This window comes from Psammomys obesus, unplaced genomic scaffold (assembly GCF_907164565.1).
Source record: "Psammomys obesus unplaced genomic scaffold, mPsaObe1.curated_primary_1811, whole genome shotgun sequence".
NCBI classification, from domain to species: Eukaryota; Metazoa; Chordata; class Mammalia; order Rodentia; family Muridae; genus Psammomys; species Psammomys obesus.
This window is the reverse complement of record NW_026592732.1, coordinates 1,359,951-1,380,275: the sequence shown is the minus strand read 5'-3', so window position 1 is coordinate 1,380,275 and position 20,325 is coordinate 1,359,951. Positions and strand designations below refer to the sequence as shown.

The window sequence follows — 20,325 nt, the reverse complement described above, 5'->3', positions numbered from 1 at the left end:
ATGCCCTGGGCACTGGAGGACTGGCACAAAAAGCCGTGCTCCCGGTTCTTGGTGTGGGTGAGGCCGGGGGCCAGGCAAGGGCAGGGAGAGGCCTGGACCTGTCACCAGAGGCCCCTGGGCACAGTCCAGTCCTAGCCCGTCATCCACTGGCCCTGTCCACACATGCCAGTCTGGGCCCTTGACTGGATTGGCCCCTGCAGGCCCCACTCACCACACCCTGCAGGCTACAGCACCTGCAGCGATCCTCAGCTGTACGTGGACGGAAAGTCCTACATCAATCAGGCCAACAGGCGGTGAAGGGCATTAAATAATGTTAGCTTTTATTTCACTCCAGAAACCCAGCAGCCTCACAGCCCCCAACTCAGTCCTCCGCCTAGTGTCTGTAATGCGGGCTCCGGGACCGGGACCTGGAGCGCCTGCAGAGAAGGGAAGACTTTGAGGGTGGGATGCTGGGAGCCTCCCTCCCATGCACACATGCATCAACATGCCTGGAGGTTGGACTGCTGGGGAAGGAGTGTCTTCCCAAGGGAACAAGTCTAGCCCCACCACATGAAGGGCTATCGGGGAGGAAGGACATGGGGGATTTGGAGGGTCACCATTGGTGGCTGGGCCAGCAACCTCACCTTCGGGAAGAACTGTACTCTCGACCTGAAAAGAAAATGAGGGTGATGCCAACTAGCCTCTGCTGGGCCATGTTGGAGCCTGTGGCTCACCTGTGCCAGGCTCAAGCCTCTCCCCCGACACTTAGCAAGGGACCTCAAGGAATGCCTTACTTTTTTTGTTTGTTTGTTTTGAGACCAGGGTCATACTATGTAACTCTGGCTAGCCTGAAACTAGCCATAGTGACCAGACTGGTCTCACACTGAGAGATTCTCCCATTTCTGGCTCCTCAAGACATATGCTTGACAGTTGGCTGTCTAGGACTTGGTTGGTTTTTCGAGACAAGGTTTCTCTGTGTAGCCTTGGCTGTCCTGGACTCACCTTGTAGACAGGGCTGGCCTCAAACTCACAGAGATACACCTGCCTCTGCCTCCCAAGTGCTGGGATTATAGGTATGTGCCACTACACCCAGGTTGTCTAGGACTTTTACAAATGATAAGTCAATCTCCCTGTATAATCTAGGCTGCTCCCAAACAACAAATCAAGCAATCCTCCTGCCCCAAAGTGCTGGCCTCTTTTTTGTGTCGACAGGTGTATATGTGTGTGTGAGTGTATGGGGGTGTGGGTGGGGGTCTTGCTTTGTAGTCCAGGCTGACCCTGATGTTGACCCTTCTGCCACAGTCTCCTGGCTGCGAGACTGGTTTCTTCACAGAACCCTGACTGACCTCTACCTCTGGGGTGCTGGGGTCACAGAAGACCTGGCTTCTTTCTAATAACCCGGCAGCAGGCCTGGCTCTCCAGCCCCTGGCCCTGCAGGAAGGGCAGAAAGACTCACTGTATCGTGGGGAGGGTGAGCGGCTCTGGCGGCTGTACTGGCGCTCCCACTCTTCTCTCTCCTTCTCCCGTCGCTCTCGCTCCCTGCAAGGGGAGAGGGGAGGCAACCAACAGGGAGGGGTGAGCACCTGCTGGGCTGGACAACACCTCTGCCTGGCCCAGGAGAGCCAGGCCTCCTCGTATGCTGAGGTTTCATCAACTGTCTCCCCACGCCAGGACCGTGAACCCTGGTAGCTGCCCTCTTCGCACCCAATTCTCTCAGGGGCCTTTTAGAGGAACCATGACCCTGTCCAATGGACAGCAGAGCAAATGAGGCTCAGGCAGGAATGGGGCAGACAGGGAGTGAGGGGAAGTGGCATGGAGGGGCCAGGGAGTTTTGGGATACCATTCAGGCATGAAGTCAGAAGGTGAGGGGCCTAGGGCATCTGGGTAAGAGGCTGCCAGAACAGGAGAGCCATGACAATGGGCCTGGGGACCAATGAAAGGAGCAGGGCTCCAGCAGCAGGAGGCTGGGTCTACCACAGGTCGGGGCCTTACTTCATTCGGATCTTCCGGGCCATGGCTCGAAGTTCATCCTCTCGCTCCTGCAGCAGATAAAGCGGTGAGGGATGGCCCAGCCTTACCCCACCTGAGCGGCCCTCCCCTCTGAGCCTCGCCTGACCTGGCGCTCATGCTCCTGTTGGATCATCTTCTCCTGAGCCGCCTTCTTATCCGCCTTGACTGTGGAGGAAGGGTGTGAGGCTGAGGGCTGTCCTCGCAGTCCCCACACCGCCCTGGCCTGCTTAGGCAGGCTGAGAGATCAGCCCGCTCTTCCCCACAGCACTGGCTGGGCTGGCGCAGGACTTACACTGGCGGTTCAGGGCCTTCTGCATCCGCAGCTTCAGCCTTTCCTGTGGGGTCAGCTTGGGCTGCGGGAGAAGGGGTGAGATAGGCGTGGGTGCCCAGAGCTCACCTTGCCCACCTCAGCCAAGAGCCTGGGACTTGGGGCCACCTGGAGCCCCGTGGGAGGCAGGGATAGGACTGCATTTGCTGGGTAGCCTTTCCCCGGTCCCTGGGCTGGCTCTCCCCTCCCCCTGGGCCCCCTGCAGGCCCACCGGGCCCAGCTCTGGACACTGCTGCTGACGGGAATTAGACGGGCGAGTTCCAAATTCTTACTGACTTTGGCAGCTCCTGTCTCTTTACCAGCGGCAGGTTCGGTCCTGGGTGGGAGGAAATGGTGGTGACACTCTTACCATAGGGCTCAGGACTGCCATCAGCCATGGGCTCAACCCCTCAGGATGTGTTCCTGAACCAAAGAACCTAGGCAGGACCACATCCCTCTCTGGCCATGATGGCACTGAACCCACACTGCAGGGCTCCTCTCCCAGGGTGGCCAGGGCAGTGTCACATTTCTTCCCAAATGAACGGAGCACAGGTCACCCTAGGCAGCAGCCAGGCCCCTACTCACTTTTTCAGCTTCTCGCCCACAGCAGGGGATGCTGCCGGCCTGGTCAGCTTCTCCCTTGGGGGCGATGGTGAGTGACTGTGGCTCTGGCTGTGGCTGCGGCTTCTGCTCCGGCTCTGGCTTCGGCTTCCACTACGGGTCAGACTGCGGCTTCGGGAGGGGCTGAGGGACCAGCTGCTGCGGCTACGACTGCTACTATGGTGCCTGGGTCCCCGGGCACTCCGCTTATAGCGGTCACCTGAACGGGAGCGGCTCCTAGGTAAAGCAAGGAGAGGGCTGTGAGGCTCCAGGGCCTACAGGAAGTCACTGCAATCTCCAAGTCCACAGGCCTCCTGCAGAGTTGAACACTGCTCTAGAACACAGCCAGCACCCTACACCACTAGCATGCTGGACCAGGCTCTCTCCCTCACTGGACACTCAGCTGCTAACTTCCTGGGGGAGCCTTTGGAAGGCCCAAGTCAGGACGCTCAGGTGCTTCCCTTTGCTCCATACCTGTGGTGCTCCCTACCCCAGTCGCCAGCACTGTCCCTAAGCTCTGGACAGGTTGTACAGGCCCAGGGCTTCTCTGCTTAGGGCACTAGTGGTATTCTCAACATAGCGGTCACCCTCGCTGGCATTCAATTTGTGATAGGCCCTATTTTCCTCTCCGGCCTTTCCCTTGTTGTCCTGCTACAGGGAAGCCCCAGATGATTTCTGAGCCCATAATGAATCTCCTGGGGCTGACTAGTACTTGTCATCAGTACTGAGCATGTACCCAGGACACAGTACTGAGCTACCAGGCAGGAAACACGCACTCTCAGCCTCTCTAGAGCAACAAGATGAGGGAGCCAGGACTGTACCTGGCAGTCAGTGGCTGATGACCTGTAGAGGACTCCTGGCCTTTGCTCTTGCTCCAGCTCCCACGGCAAACACCAGGAGACTGGCAGCGACTCTGTGGCAGCACATACCCAGGGCAGGGTCTACTCTGAACACTAAGTGATGACTTTTCTACAGCTCAAGAAACCCAGCTGCGCCTCTAAGCATGGACCACTGTCCACACTCTGCCCCTACTCCTGCAATTTCCCCTACCAAGCCGAAAAACAGTCACAGCCGACTCCTGTCCCTGGGAACCCTCCTCTTCTACAAAGGCTGTTGCCCCGCCGAGGTTCCCAGGTCCTGCAGACTGGGAAGTCCATGCAGAAGCTTAGATGCCTCCGTGCCCCGCCCACCCTGTCCTGCTTCCAGTCACATGCTTCCTGAGAGTCAGTCTGTCCCCAGCCCTCACCCCCAATGCCCGCATCCGCCCCAACACAGAGCACAGACCTACTCCTGCGGCGGGGCGCGTACCCGCCGCGCCGGGCTGGAGAGCGCGAGTAGCGGTGCCCGTCGCGGGAACCGCCGTCTGAGTGCCGTCGGCCGCGGCTGCGGGAGCGTGAGTAGCGCCGGGAGCGGGAGCGCGAGCGGGACCAAGAACGAGAGCGGGAGCGCGCGTGGCGACCAGAGCGGTAATATCCACGGCGAGAACGCGAGCTGGAGCGCGAACTGGACCGGGAGCTGGAGGTCCTGGAGGCGGAGGACGAGGAGGAGCGGCGGCTGCGGGAGCACAGACCCATTAGCGCCACCCCTGGAGGGCCCTTCCTCCTCCCAGCGGCCAGCTAGGGCGGGCGCTACCGACCGAGCGCTGGCATTACGGCCTGGAGTCGGGCCGCCGGGCTGGGGAGGTGCGGTGGGCTTCCCTGGGGCGGCCCCAGATGCAGCGGCCGCCGCTGCGGCAGCAGCTGCCTCCTCATCGCTGCCCCCGAAACTCGTGATAAAAGTGATCTTTTCCTCGCGGCCTGGGCTCGGGGAGCGAGAGCGAGAGCGGGACTCGGAGCTGGATTCCGAAGGTGACCTGCAGGGGGAGGGCAGGCAAAAGAGAGGCAGGACTCAGGGCCCCAGCTGCACCAGGTGGGCAGTGTGAGTTCAAGGCCAGCCTGGTGTACATCTAGAGCGAGGTCAAGACCAGCCAGAGCTATGTAGAGAGACCTTGTCTCAAACATAAATAAGTTAATAAGTCTGCAGCTGGTGGGTGACTGAGCAAGTGAAGGCCCTTGTCCCCAAGCCTGACAACTTTAGGCCAATCCCATAATCCACATGGTAGAATGAGAACTGACTCTAAACTGTCCTTTTCCCTCCAGCCCTGAGGCATGTGCATCGCCCCCACCCATACAATTAAATATAACTTTTCAAAAAAAACGAAAATGGGCCGGTGAGAGTAGCATAGTTCCAGCACTAGGAAGGCTGAGGCTGGCACATCTCTTGACTTTGACGCCAGCCTGGTGTACACAGAGCTCCAGGACAGCCAGGGCTACATGAGAGTCCCGGTCTCCATAAATAAACAAACACGAAAAAAGAAAGTGGCTTTACGAGTCACTTAAAGAAGTGACTCGCCTCTGCAAGAGACCTGGAGTTCCCCTAGAACATCAGCGAACACACTGAAAATTCTGAGGTCTTCCTGTTTAACCCAGAAAATGAGTCCTCAGTTGTTGTAGTTTAATTCCACTCCCTTTTGAGCAAGGCAGCCAAACAAAAGGCCCCTGACCCACCAGGTCTCACCCTCTGACCAAAAGAGAGCTGCCAGAGGGTGGGAAATTAGATTGGACCTCCCTCTACCACCCACCATCCTTGGACAACACCTAGGACTTACATTTGGTGCTTGCTGGGGCCCCTGTCAGTGCCTGGCATTGCTCACTAATCCTGGGAGTCTGTGTTAAAGACACCCAATCTCCATGTCCCTCTATGCCATATTTGATTACATCACAAGCTTATATATTAACATTGGAAGAAAAGGAGATTCTGAATTAAATGAAAAAACAAAACTGATGTAGACCCAACCTCCACCCACAGACCACAGGATGCCATCTGCGACAGGAGTGACCCAACAGGTCAGCCACGAAGATGGCTTCTTCCTGGACACTGACACTTACCGCTTATAGGGGTCATAGGTGGGGCTGTCCCGGCGGGCATAGCTATGGAGACAACAGGAAGGACAAGGGAGCTGAGACTGGGCTGGTGTGAACCTGGGCCCATCCCACTCAAAACCCCAGTGCTGCAGACTGTATAACCCGACTGTCCCCTCCTCACAGCAGAAGGCTTTAAACAACCACAACCGCAGCAAAGCTGGCATGAAAACAGGCTGCCTAACCTAGGGACCCATCTGATTATTCACTCATAGGGGAGGAACAGGCCCAGAGCGGGCAAGTGACCTGCCTGGGATCACACCGTTCATGAGGGAAGGAGCCAGGATCCCAGCTCAGGTTCGTGACCTCCACCTAGCATTTTTTGGTCAGTACACTGACAGGGTCACTTAACTAAAAGCAAGGACCATGAGAATCAGGACTACCTAGCCCTGAGAAATTTAAATCTTAGACCAACTTGCAATCTCTCTCCTTTATCAGACATTTGCCTAGGGCTACCAGGCCCAGATTCTCCTCATATACAACTGCTCTACTCAACTCTCACTTCCATGTGGGAAGTGTCCCAGGCCCCTCTCCTCGTGTCTGAGGGTGCCACACTTTGCAAAGGAGGAGATGGTAGCTAGAAGAAAGGAGCCATTTATCTAGATACTGAGCGGCACAAGTAGACTGTGATTGGGGCCCTGACTCCTGGCCACGATCATTCCAGCCATCTCTAGCAGCATCCTGTCTGCTCCCCAAGAGTCCCCAATGCAACAGTGTGATGTGACAGGCACAGGTGGTAGAGGACAGCACCCACCTCCTCCAGGGCTACTCTTAGCAGCGTTAACTCTAAGTGCATCATTAGAACAAGTCTTTGCTGAAGCCAAGGCTAAGCTCCACTCTTGAGCCCCTGGCTGGTGAGTATGGTTGCCCAGAGGAGAAATCCTACCTGGGAGGACTGATCTTTCGGCCCCTCAGGCGCTTCTCCCGGAACTCTCTTCGCTGTCGCCGGGACCGACGACCCTGGAAGGGGAGGACCAAAATGGTGAGGAGTATGCTCTCACTGGAGATACACCTTGGTCCCCTGTACCCTACCCAGACCTCACCGAGTACATGGCTTTCTCCTCCTCCAGGGCCTTGGCATGTTTGATGGCTTCTGCCTCCTCCTTGTCTTTCCGTAGCATCCTGCAGAGGAAGTGGGAATCGGTAGGAAGGCCACAGGTCACAGAGTGAGCCGAGCCCTGGTAAAGGCAGCAAAGATGGCAGGGAGCTATTGCTGCTCCATGGTTCTTGGATAACCCTGCCTTTCTCCCTGTGTCAGGGCACTGCTATTACAGACTGGCTGCTCCAGAACTCATGAGGGGATCCTCTTAGCTACGGGATGTGCAGGCATGCATTGCCCTGCCCTGCCCTTTGATGGGGTCTTGTTCTGTAGCTCAGGCTGGCCTGGAACTTACTACCCAGGCTGGCTTTCAACTCATGATCTTCTTGCCTCCGCCTCTAGACTGCAGAATCATAGGTGTGTTCCACTACACCAAATTTCTTTGATATATTCAACAGATTTTATTGAACATCTAAAATAACTGGTTTTAGATCTGTTTTGTGAGTTTTTGCCTTCAAGTATGTCTGTGTATTGTGTGTGCCTGTTGCTCCTGAATTGGTCCCCAGTCCCCAGGAACTGTTTGTGAGACACAGGTTGCTTCTGTGCTGGTTTAGGAGAGAATAGTTTGGCACTCAGGGCCGGAGAGATGGCTCAGGTTAAGAATGTCTACTGCTCTTCCAGAGGACTTGAGCTCAGTTCCAGTACCCACAGCTGATGGCTCACAAATGCCTGCAACTCCAGCTCTAGGGGACCCCACCCCCTCTTCCGGCCTCCACAAATACCTCGCTTGGCTTGCACATGATGCACAGAACTAACTACACATAAGCAAAACACTCATACACATAAAATTAAAAACAAAACAAGCTGGGTGTGGCTACTCTGTGCCTCTAACTGTAAAGTTGAGGCTGGGGCTTGCCAGCCATCAGCCTAGCTCCAGGTTCAGTGACAGACCCCACCTGGATGAGGTGACAGCAGTACACCTGACATCCTCCTCTGGTATCTGCACGGGCAATGCAACAGTATGCTCATGTGTACACATACGACACACATCACATGTTTAAAATAGGATTCTCTTTAAAATAATTTTTTTGGCCAGGTGGTGGCAGCGGTGGCACACACCTTTAATCCCAAATGGTAAAAGCACCAGAGCAGCAGTTCTTAACTTGTGGGTCACAACCCCTTTGGCAAACCTCTATCTTGAAAAATATTTACACCACAGTTCACAGCAGTACCAAAATTACAGTTAAGAAGTAGCAACAAAAATTTTAAGGTTGGGGCTGGAGAGATGGCTCAGTGGTTAAGAGCACTGCTTGCTCTTCCAGAGGACCTGAGTTCAAGTCCCAGCAACCACATGGTGGCTCACAACCCTCTATAATGAGATCTGGTGCCCTCTGCTGGTGTGCAGGTGTACATGCAGGCAGAACATTGTATACATAATAAAATAACTAAATCTTAAAAAAAAAAAATGTAAGGTTGGAGATCAGCACAATGTGAGGAAGTGTATTAAAGGGGCGCAGCTTTAAAAGGAACCGCCAGGCTAAAAGGTTCTGGGCTCAGACTTGGGCAAGGACACAGGACTGACCCCTAGGATCACTGAGGTGCAGAAAGCACTGGGTTGGCACCGCCAGGCACAGGCAGCGCCAGGCACAGGCAGCGCAGAGGCTCCATATGCGTGGTCACAGGAAGGAAGCAAAGCAGAAAGAGACCACTAGAGGGTGCTGTCCCCCAACAACTAGCAGCTTCCAGGTCTGCGGCCACAAATTCACAGTTGACAGGGTGACAAGGTCAGCTTTTGGTATGAGGGATATGATACAGAAGCCAGAGCAAGACCAGAGTCTGGCATGTCAGCCAGCATCCTCACCTGACAAAGTCCCCGTCGGCCATGCCATAGGTGGTGGCCTGCTTATTGAGATCAGCCACCTGTTCCTGGTTCAGCTCATCCACGTCCACCTCCACGTCTACACCAAGAGAAAGGCTGTCAGGGACCCAAGCCCATGAGAAGACGGAGGTGGGGAGCACCCCAAGTCAGGGCAGGTCTGCCAGGTGGAGCACCTTTAGGGAGGACGTAGCTGTGCTGGCTCAGCTGTGAGGCCCACGGTGGGGCCTGGCCAGCACAGCACACTGCACAGCAGGGACCAGTGGGGATGAGTGGCTGGGGTGCAGGAAAGAGAAGAGGATGGGTGGTAGAAAGAGAAGGAGGTGGGATGGGCATCAGAACAGCATATGGAGGGAGGGCAGGAAGGACGGACATGAACATTGGCTCTGCCTGGGGCTAAGCCCACACGTGCACCAGAAAGAGTAGGATGGAAAGGGGACAGACAGTAGCCTTCTCGCTGAGGATGTCCGTGGGAGGAAAGGTGGTGAACATGGGGGATGAGTGACAGAGGATGAGGGGCAGCTCTAGGAAAGGAGAGGGTTAGTTTCCCAGGGCAAGGGAAGCTGACCCCAGGCAGGAGAGGAAGGGCTGCTCCTAGGTAGGAGCCAGCTTGTAGAAATAGTACCCAGAAATGAATAGGGGAAGGGACAGGGAAGGCTGGAAGGCTCCTTTCAACAAGGAAAGAATAGGAGGCTGAGGCCCTGGAGCTGAGGCAGGGGGAAGGCCCTGTGAGCACGGGTACCCCATAGAGGGTGAGGGACGAGAGACAGAACCGATGCCCGGGGACTGCAGGTGGGGAGGGCAGAGAGGGGACCCCACCGATGTCGGGGATGACCTCATCTTCATCCGAGTTGCTCTCCTCCTCTGCTGGTGAGTCCTCCTCCTCTGGCTTCTCAGCTGCCTTCTCTACCTCAGCCACAGTGCTATCTTCATAGGTGTAGCCAATGGAAGCCTTCTTCTCTGCCAGCCTGGGAAAAAAGCCATGAAATGAGCCAGGGGTACCCACCAGCCACAGGGCCACAGGCAAGCCTCACAGCGGACCATGAGTCCTTGGTAACATGTGTCCATCTAAGCTGCTCCCCTGCCTAAGGCCTGGTCCTTCCCATTTCCTCTTCTTCCAAGACATCCATCCTCCTTGTTCACTCTCCCGCCTGGCAGGCTGCCCAGCCTTGCCCACATTGGCTTACTCGTGTCAGGAGACAAGCCGTCTGCACAGGTGATGAGTCCCAAGATGCAGATCCCAGAGTCATCTTGGGCAAAATGTGCCCACACTCTGCTTGCAGAGGCCACACTCTGCAAGGCTACTGCTGACTACTCAGCAGAGGCTGCTGCTGACTTCAGCATATACCCTGCCTCATCCCAACACCCTTATCCTGAAGCCAAGGCTTGAGTGTCAGGAAGAAGATCCTGTAACTAGGTGGTCCCAAACCTAAGCAAGACTCCAACTACAGCCAGTGCCCAGCCAGGCTGGCCTTTGAGATGGCCGGCAACCCTGGGCTGAGGCCGCCAAGCCCCTGCAGTGACATCAGTGTCTGGGGTAGCAAGCTCACTGCAGGCAGGCAGGCACCAGGAAGAGTGCACGACACCCCATCCCCTTTGCACCTCGCAGCTCCCGACTTAAGGATGACTACAAGGGGCTGCCTGCCCTCCGCCCTCCCCCCAACGACTCACACTCAGGTGGACTCCACACAGGGCTCCCACTCTGCAAAGTGGGGGGGACAAGCTGGGTACTGCCTGTCCACTGGTGCTGCCTCTTCCTCGCCACATAAATGGCGGCAGCACCCATCGACGGCTAGCTACACAGTCCCGCTCCAGAAGACTAAAGTGATGGAGTGGGAGGGGGCCAGTCCCACCCCATCAGGCCAGCCCCTGACTCACTTCTTCTTCTCATCCTCGCTGGGTCTCTGCAGGCCTCCATACAGTTCATCAATGTAGATCTGATACAAGCACTGTTCCTCTGAGACTGGCAAGGAGAGAGCCCACAGGTCAACATCACCAGGCACGTGCAAATGGAATGGGACACAAAGATGCAGGAGGGGATGGGAGAGGGGCATCCACTTCTAATTACTCTTCTGTCTAGGACCCAAGTGCCACAATTATCAGCCAGACAATCCACTCACCCTGTGATCTTACTCAAGTGATGCTAACCCTTTACCCCTTATGCCTCAGTTCCTTCGTCTATAAAATGTGTCCCTGACAGTGGGTACTTGGGATTATGGCCCTACTGCTGTTACTGGGCCTCTCATCTCCAGAACCCTAAGTGTTGGATGTCATCTGAACCCCACTGGTCGTCATGCCAGGTGGTCCTGTGGGTTGGTTTATATTAATGGGGTATCTGACGATTATGCTGTCCTACATCCGCAGCACTGACTTCAAGAGCTCCCCAGGGTACTGGGCCAGCCCTGGTCTCCCACTTTGGGGCTCAGGTGAGTCCTTTCCTTTCCTTTCTTTTTAAAAGGTGCAGGTGGGGAGGACACTGCAGATTAAAGACCTTGTGCAGGCCACACACGCCCCCATGGAACCACATGCCCAGTTCTCTTTTTGAGACAGGGTCTCACAGAGTTGTTCAGATTGCCCCAGACAAGCCTTTACCTGAGATCCCCCTGCCTCAGCCTGTGCAGCAGCTCTGGTGCTGGGCCACCATACCAGCCTGAGTGCTTCAATGTTTCTGTCTGTGGCATCAGGAGTCTGCCCTAGGTAACACATCACGGCCCTTCCCTGGCTGTGACAGACACCTGACTCCTGCCTAGTTTCCACATCCTAGAAGAGGGCCCTGCTGCCCTCTTGCACAGCTCCCTGTCCTGTCTTCAGTCTTGGTACCCCAGGACCTCTGTGTGCCCTATTCAGGGACTGGAATCAGCACCTCACCCTGGCCCAGCAGAAAGCACATGTCTATCCCACTCTGCCTTACTTCCCTTTAGGAACACTTGGAAGCCATCTCTGACACCACCTAGGTTTGCTGTTAAACTGCTTGTGTGACCATGTGGCAGCCCTCTGTTCACCACTGAGCCCGTGGCCCCAGAACAGCACAGGACACACTGTTTGCAGAAGTGAATGGAGAACTAGGGGAAGCTCTGGCTCCAGCTCCAAGGAACCATGTGCCTGGACTGACAGCAAGAAAAGCAGCACCAATGGTGACAAATGACAAACTTCTGGACCCTAAGGCTGCACTGGCTTCTAGAGTGTGGCAACCTTTATTTGGAAACACATAAAAGCACCTAAGAACCACAGGAGTCCGGCACTAGTGAGCCAGCGTACAGGGCCACCTGTGTCAGCTTGAAGCAAGGCTTGCCATTTCACAGGGACGAAAATGAGACCTGCCAGGACAGAGGCTTGTATGTGGATGATCCTGGCCTAGGACTCCCACCAGGGAGCTCTCCATGCTTGGGCAGAGGCAGGCGTGACCACGGGGAAAACTTCCTTTGCACAGACACCTCTGAGTGCTGTCTGTAAAATGAGGCATCAAGCTGGCAGCGGTTCTTGCCTATAGTCCCAGCACTGGGGAGGGTGGGGCAGAGGGATCACGAATTTCAGAGCAGCTTGGGCTACAGAGTAAGATCATGTCTCAGACATGAAAAGGGAAAAATAACCCAAGGTCTACCAGTGCAGCTCAGCAGGCGAGCACCGCCCTAGCACCAGTGTGTGGCCCCGGATCATCCCCAGTGCCACAAAACAGACTGGAAAGGGAAACTACAGAGTGGTGTGCCCTGCTAAAAGCCATGCACAGGCACAGGCAGGGTTCCACCAGCTCTGTGCGCAGTACTAGGGACGGAGGCAGTCTGTCTGTGCATGTACGGCATGTGCACAAGTAACATAGCATGCGTGTGGCCATCGGGGGCAATTCAGGAGTCAGGCTTTCAACGGTTCCCCAGACACATGCAGGTTCCCTAACAGAGAAGCCTGCCCATGCGGATCTGCCCTCCTGGGGAAGCCCAGTGGGAAAGTCCTTGTCTCCTCGACCCTCTGGACCCCGCCTCTCATTCGCAGAAGGGAACAGGGAAGGTCAGACTTGGCATGTCCAAGGAGCTCAACACTGGGTCAAGACTGTCGGGCTCTGTACACACAGGAAGAGCTTTCTGTGACCCTCACCCATGTAGTGAGTACATGCATGACACATGCGCCCTCCTTCCTTTTTTTGGGGAAAGGACTCTACAGCATCAGAGGGAAGGGATGGGAGGTGGCCTGGACAAAGGCCTCCAAGTCTCTTAACTCCACAGAGAGCCCCGTTCCAGTTTCATGGAGGAAGGCCCAGAAATGGGAGAGGGTACACAGACTGGGATAGAACCAAGGGCAATCAGCAGCAAGTACTTGGGTGAGCCTTGTCTAGGTCAGGCATCCAGCCTCAGGGCCCTCACCCACAGCCCAGCCCACCACTCACTGCCAGCGAAGTCGTTCTGCACCAGGCCTCGATACCGCTCATAGTTACACTTCCGCTCGTCTGACTCCTGCTCCGGGGAGCTTTGGGAAGAAGGGTTAAAAGGAAGGTGAACTGAAGCCCCAGCCATAAAAAGGGGGGAGGGGCCTCCTGGCCAGGAGAGGGAATGGGCAAGGCTCTTCGCTCCCAAGAAAGGTGAAGGGTATGCTGGGGCAGCCCAGCCCTGGAGGACACTTACATGGTGGTGAGCAGTGGGGGGGTGTAGTCAGGGATGTGGTCTAAATGCGCACGAACATCAAAGCGGTCAATCATGTTGTTAGTGTCCCCCTGCCAGGGCATCCTGAGGTGGGAGGACAGAGGCAGGCAGGGCTCAGGGAATCCAAGCATCCCATCCTTACCGTTTTAAGCCCATCTGATAGCCACTGTCACCTCACTCTCACCTCCAGTGCTCAGGTCCCTATGCTGTACCCCCAAATCTACACCTGGGGTTCGGGCCCCAACAAGTCATCCATCTGCCAGCGGACAAGCTAGGACCCCACTTCTCAGAGCCAGGCAAATAGCAAAGAACTTAAACCAGGCTGAGGAGGCCACCAAGGGAGCCACAGTCACCCTGAAACAGGCCTCTCTGGCAACCTGCCCACTATCACCTGTGGGCTTCGGGCAGCCTAAGCCCTCCCCAACTATGACACTCTACAAACCTCTCTGACAGCCACCTGCACATGCACAGGCTTCCCAGCCTGATTGTACAAAACTCTGTCCTTACCCGAGCCTCTCCTGGAGACTCTAGAGTACCCCAAGTCCCTTCTGACACTACGCTGTCCCCAACAGTCTTACATGTTCACAGGGCTCTCAGCAGCCAGGGCAACAGCAGAATCCAGGTGAACCTTGCAGGCGCGGCCATGCACCTGCAGGAACTGGGCAGGGTCTTTCTTCTGCAGGGATGGACAGGTCAGAGGTCACTAAGGAGCCAAGGCAAGGCCCACCACGCTCCACAAATAAGCCTAGTGGTCAGCTGACCTCTGGGTCAAGTCCCCAGGCCATACTTCACAGGTGAGCTGACACACAGCATCAGCAGCTTCTCAGGGCGTGGCCAGGAGAGCTGAACTCTGCTCTAGCTGAGCAGTCCTGTCAGCCTGGACTATATCCCAGCTACATGGACGCTAAGGCAGGGGGATTACAAATTAAAGGCCTACCACAATGACAGACATACTCTGTCTAAATTATTATCCCTAACTCTTCAGTCCCATCCCTGGTCATCCCTTTGGAGCCTAGTGTGAGCCCTGGGCTTGGGGCAGCCTCTGGGGCAGCAAGGGCAGTGGTACATCTGCAGGCCCGGAGGAGACAGCAGGCAGAAAGGGTCCCACACCAAATGCATTAGGATGGTGGAACTAGCAACAGGCAGCAAGGCACAAAGAGACTCAGCCCCACACACAGTAACCCAGGCTGAGGCTGTAACCTCGGGACAGTGCTGCTCCCTGCCATGCAGGAGGCCCTAGCTCCTTCGTCAGCACTGAAAAGAGAGAACAGCAAATAAAAAGTTCAACCAAGAATTCTGGTCTGATCCAGCAATTCCACTTCTAGGTACAGATCTTACATATGCTAGTGTTCTCGCTAGAACCAGTCACAGGAACTACTTGTATGAAGCAGCGCATCACTCAGCGATGAAGCAATGTGCGTTCCACTACAATGTGCATGGGTCTTGAACACACAGATCAGAGAAGCCCACTGCAAAGACTGCATCAAATAATTCCGTTCGCACAACACGAGCACAACAGGCAAGCAGTCCCTGAGTAGCTCCCCAGAGCGGAGCTACTGAGGGTAAGAGACAACGGGGAGCGAGAAAGGACTCATGGGTATGTGCTTGCTTTCTAGGCTAATAAAAACCTCCAATGTGCCTGTGGTGACGGGCATGACTGAGAGGTACTGGCAACACACCCCACCACTAAGCTTTTAAATGGTTCAACTGTGTGGTAGGGCAGTTACAGCTCAATAACACCGTTAACACAGACAGCACCCACGGAAGAAGCCAAGCACACTGCTATGTGCCTGTAATCCCACTACTGGGCAAGCAGAGAAGGTGGACCCTGGCTGTTTGCTAGCCAGGGTCAGGGAAAAATCCTGGGTCAAAAAAGGCAGAGGCAGGTGGATCTTTGTGAGTTCAAGGCCACCCTGGTCAACAGAATAAGGAGGACAGCCAAAGCCACACAGAGAAACCCTGTCTTAAAAAAAAAAAAAAAAAAAAAAAAAAAAAAAAAAAAAAAAAAAAAAACACTAGATGAAGAAAGAGCACCTACAGAAAATACTCAACCTCAGGCTGTAACTTCTACATGTGCTACCATATATGAAGACACACCTGCACGTACACAAATTATTTTTTCTTTTTTGTTTCCTTCGCTTTTTGTTTGTCCTTGGCTGTCCTGGAATTAGCTATGTAGAACAGGCTGTTCTCAAAACTCAGAGATCCATCTGCCTCTGCCTCTTGAGTGCCAGGATTATAGGCGTGCACCACCACTGCCTGGGTTTGACACAAATTATTTTTAAAATCAACAAAAGTCAAAGGGGACTTTTGACACCCCACCACCACCACCAAAAAAAAGGGACACTTAAGTGGGAGACTCCCCATTCCATCATCCTCAAGCCTGAGTCCTGAGACTGGGGGGAAGGGATTGCCAATCCACGTCACCACAAAAGCATCACGGGAAATATAAACCTGCTGGTGCCTTAGCCTGGCAGTTTCTGGGGTCATTACCAGAGAGAACCACAGAAGGGGCTATGCGCTGCTCCCTCCATACATCCTGAGCTGCTCCCACAGTTCTGCCAGAGTCTCAGCACATCCCTTGGCTGGGTCCTGCTGTCCATGGGTCACCTCTTCCCTGGGACATGTGGCTACTCTGCTCTCTAAAATGCTTTCTTTGTTCCTCCAAGCCACGACCCTCTTCCCAGAGCCTTAGCATGCTCTGGATAGCTCCCTGTCTTTCCTCTGCTCTCCCAGTCCAGGCTTACAGGCCTTTCTGTTATCACTCCCAGAAAGTTCAAGGCTCTATACTGTTGTTCCCTATGAGCAGGGCTGTTCTCTCTCTTACTTCACATCTCCTAGCACATTCCCAATCAAACCCACATGAATACCTTACTTGGGCCCAAGTGTTTTCCTCAGGGTGCTGACCAGCACCTGCTATTCCAGCTTGGCTAGCTTCTTCACCACCAGCCTTCCACAAGAACAGGATGTCTTTCCCAAGGGGTAGGAATCTGTTTTGCTCACTGTTGTGTCTGTCCCCAGGGCCTGGGTCCCCAAACAGGCTCTCAGGGCCTGTAACAAGTCAGGCAGAAGAAAAGAATCCTCTCTGACAGAAGACTGAGCTCAGAAGAGAAGCCACAGCCTCCTGTGCTCAATGGTGCTCACACCTTTGCCACCCCATCTCTGAGTCACTGTCTGTCCCCCCATGGCTCCCAGCAGGGAGTGGATGCAAGACCAGTGCAGAGGCCCACACTGGCCAGAGCTGGCACCCTGCTCATCTGATTGCTGAGCACTGGGCCGTCAAGACCCTGAGTTCACAGAAAAGAAGCTGACAGAAGGCCTGTCCAAGATCCCAGGGTGCATCTGGGTCCAGGCTGCCCTACACTTGCCTTCCTCCTTCAATTCCGCAGGCCACACAGCCTGAGGCCTAAGGCTAAGACTGGAGGGACACCAGGTGCAGCATGAAGCCTGGCAAGCCTGTAAAAGCCCCCGGAGGGATCTACATACCACAGCAAGTGGCCCCAGGACAGGGCATGCCTGGGGCTCTGAGCTAAGCAAGCACTGTTTGAGAACATCCCCCAATCAAACTCTGCCCATTTCCCACATGAGGAAACTGAGGCAAAGCCACAAGGCCCACATTTGAAATCACACCAACATCAAGCAGAACTAGTCTAACCCCAGATGGGCCCAACTCTTTTCTAGCTTCTGCTTATTTTCTCGAATTTTAAGGTAATTATTACTGTGGTAAAAAGTACCTAACATAGAACCTACACCCAACAATTTTCACTTTTAACAGTTTTGCTGCTCCAGGGATTAAACCTAGGACCTCGCCCAGACTAGGCAAGTGCTCACCTACTGACAGCACAGGGCAGCCCTTCACAGCTGAAGAGCAGTGCAGAAGCATGCACCTCTCCGTGTGACCTCTGCTGCCCGTCTCTACAGTGGCCTCATCTTGCAGAGTGCAAACTATACTCGCTAAAGAACTCTAGCCCCGTGCCCCGTCCCTAACAACCACTATTCCACCTAAGTGTTTCACTTCATCTCCCGGCATGCAGAGTCAAACTGTAGCCCGCCATACTGTTCCTTTGGGTTTCATTTTTTTGACCGGGAACTCACAGAGGTCCACCTGCATCTGCCTCTGGAGTGTGGTACTGTTTTCTTGTCATTGGCTTTGTGTTCCACACTGGATGTGAGGATAACAGCCTTTCAGTGCACATACAGTCACATTTTTTTTCCTGTTCCCATTTTCACATGAGTGTATGTTCGCATGAATGTACACACAGATGTGGGTACATGGAGGCTTAAGGTACATATCACTCTTCTACCCTCTTCACTCAGGTTTGTCCTATCTCAGACATAAACCTGCCTGATATGGTGGATCTGGTTAGCCAGACTGCTCCAGGGACCCTGTCTCTCTGCCTTCCTGAGGTTGAACCACAGGCCAGTCACCAGGCCCACCCAGCATTTCACAGGTTCTGGGAATCCAAGCTCTGGTCACTATGCTTGCAGAGCATTAACCCAGCCCAAAGTTTCTTAATTCATTCATCCATACAGTTAGTTTCTTCCAGCTCTTGTGAGCAACAATACGAAGAACTAGGCTGTGCAAGTATCTTCCTGAGACGCAAGATCCAGGCTGAGAGTGGAGCATGTACCTGGCACCTATCTGTAGGCTCCATCCCAGCATCAGAGACAAACAAATCAATGCAATCACCTTCACCTGCCAGGCTGTGCTCCCTCTGGGTTCAGATGGGGAGGAGTCCATGTACATGGTACATGCTGTACTTCGGCATATACCAGTGGATGCTCAGTCCCCACAACTCAAGCTCCACCCTCTAAGGCTCGCAATTCAGTGTAGGTAACAGCCCTGCCCCGACAGCAACTACCTTATATACAGGGAAGTACTGAGCCCAGAGGGATGTCTGGCTTCCAGAGGGGACTTATTCCCGTCTGTGGATCAATAAGGAATGCATTTCCCCATTTGAGGTAGTCTTAGTAGGTAGCCCTGACTGTCCAGAACTTGCTATGAAGATCAGGCTGGCCTCACACTCACAGAGATGTACCTGCCTCTACCTCCCTTTAATGCAAGGATTGAAAGCTTGCATTGCCACATCCTGTAGATTGCATTTCTTTATCCAGCGGCTGGACTGCTGAGAACACAGGCACACACTTGTAATCCCAGCACCCAGGAGGCTTAGGCCGCAGGAATGTGAACTGAAGGGTTGCCTGGGCGACACAGTGAATTCTAGGTCAGCCCGTACAATTTAGCAAGATCCAATCTCAAAAAAAAAAAAAAAAAAAAAAGGAAAGAAGAAAAGTGAATGGGAACAATGACAGAAAAGTCATAAAACTTGAAAAAATGCAGTCACCAAGAATGATCAGCCATCAAGCGGCCACAGCAGCCACCAGCAATGGCCTGGCCATCTCTCAAAGCTAGGCTCCACATATCTGGATGCAGGTCACATTCCTGTCCCATACACTGGGTGCTTGTATCAGCCACACCACAAAGAACCCCACAGACACTTGTCAAGCTTTTCCTGTCACCCAGTGAGGGACTCTTCCTCAGCACTGCTCTGGACAAATGCTCATGAGGCTCCCTGCCAACCAGGAGCATCCCTCTCCAGGCTCCCTATGTGTCATCCACCCATTAGTCTGAATCCAAATTCCACTCTACCCAGCAATAACAAGGTTTGTGAGTCTGTTATTTTCCCTTTGTTTGGAGTACGGGGTGGTGCTGGCTAGCAAGTGCTCGCCACTGAGCCACATCCCTGGACTGCAAGTGAACCAACCCTTCCTGAGCAGCAGTTACACAAACTGAGACACACAGGCTGTGTAGCTGTCTCCTCCCCGCTCGGACACTCCTTGCTGCTTCAGGAAGCTGATGCCACTTCAGGAAGCTGATGCCACTTAAAAGGCTCTGAAGCTTACGACTAATTGGACAAGGTTCAAAAGCTGCTGCCACAGTGACACAGCTGCCAAGAAGGGCCACAGAGAGCTGTGGCAAGAAGCTCAAGGAAAGTGGCTTTTATGAGCCTTCAACCATGCTTGGGTGGGCTTTCTGCTGATGCACATCGAGTCCATATTCTGTCGTAGCTCCAAAGACACTCAAAAGTCACTAGGCTTGACCTTCAAGGAATTTTCTCTGGTACGTTGCCGTGCCCTACCAACAGTGAAGCCACTCCAAGAAAACCCATAAAACATCCAGTGGGGAAGTGCACACTGGCCCTCACATCCCCCCATCAGCCTGTGAGAGAGCTGCAACTAGTTGTTCTCCACTGGCAGGCCACCCAGCTCCACTGTCCCACTTCAGTGGTCAGCTCACACAGCTGGCCAAGCCCACCTAGAATGGAATCTCCACACGTTTGTTTCCTTGAGGCTGAATAGGCCTGTGGGACTTCCATGTCAGTAGGACAGGAGCCAAGGGTCACGGGAAAACACCTAGAAATTCTCTCATCAAGGAGCATGAGAGCCCCTGACCCGCTCTCTTATTTCCTCTCTGCAAGGTGGAATGAAGACACAGGAGCCAGAGCTTTCTACAGAACTCTCTCAGATCTCAAGACAAACCAGTCATGTTAAAGCCTCTTGCTCATATTTCATTCCTCTACTACAGCCAAACCAATTCCACCCCATGCGTCATTCTGCATGCAGGAAACATTAGGCAGCAGAATAGCCAGGAGGACAGCTTGAACAAGGGAGCCAGGCAGAGTAGAATGGCATGAATCTGGAAGACAGGAAAAAAAATCAAACCAAGTGGCTCAGTGGCAAACTGTTTGCCTAGAATCTACCAAACCAGTGGAGACCTATAGGTGTGGCTCATCCTACAGAAGAGTAGAGCCCCTGCCTAGAATCCCCCAGTGAGGGGCTGGGGTGTGGCTCAGTGGTAGAGCCCCTGCCCTAGATTCCCCCAGTGAGGGGCTGGGGTGTGGCTCAGTGGTAGAATCCCTGCC

General features: G+C 54.2%; 1 protein-coding gene across 3 annotated transcripts in view; it reads right to left on the bottom strand.

The window, feature by feature from the left end:
- Window positions 1-298: 298 nt before the first annotated feature.
- The window catches only part of Clasrp (CLK4 associating serine/arginine rich protein), a 22,420-nt gene continuing 2,393 nt past the window's right edge, over window positions 299-20,325 (bottom strand). Inside the window, exons 3-21 of one of the 3 annotated variants that reach the window (XM_055615498.1) lie at window positions 13,981-14,078; window positions 13,385-13,486; window positions 13,150-13,229; window positions 10,650-10,734; window positions 9,591-9,739; window positions 8,757-8,853; window positions 6,900-6,978; window positions 6,743-6,816; window positions 5,824-5,865; window positions 4,533-4,748; window positions 4,181-4,450; window positions 2,882-3,133; window positions 2,594-2,633; window positions 2,282-2,342; window positions 2,096-2,154; window positions 1,972-2,018; window positions 1,436-1,542; window positions 624-648; window positions 299-416 (exon numbers count right to left, since the gene is read on the bottom strand). In XM_055615498.1, coding sequence (XP_055471473.1) covers window positions 374-416; window positions 624-648; window positions 1,436-1,542; window positions 1,972-2,018; window positions 2,096-2,154; window positions 2,282-2,342; window positions 2,594-2,633; window positions 2,882-3,133; window positions 4,181-4,450; window positions 4,533-4,748; window positions 5,824-5,865; window positions 6,743-6,816; window positions 6,900-6,978; window positions 8,757-8,853; window positions 9,591-9,739; window positions 10,650-10,734; window positions 13,150-13,229; window positions 13,385-13,486; window positions 13,981-14,078 — 1,926 coding nt within the window. In that variant the 3' untranslated portion in view covers window positions 299-373. Of the gene's footprint in view, window positions 417-623; window positions 649-1,435; window positions 1,543-1,971; window positions 2,019-2,095; window positions 2,155-2,281; window positions 2,343-2,589; window positions 2,634-2,881; window positions 3,134-4,180; window positions 4,451-4,532; window positions 4,749-5,823; window positions 5,866-6,742; window positions 6,817-6,899; window positions 6,979-8,756; window positions 8,854-9,590; window positions 9,740-10,649; window positions 10,735-13,149; window positions 13,230-13,384; window positions 13,487-13,980; window positions 14,079-20,325 lie in introns of those variants that run through there. The other 2 variants (XM_055615499.1, XM_055615500.1) reach the window with 2 other exon arrangements.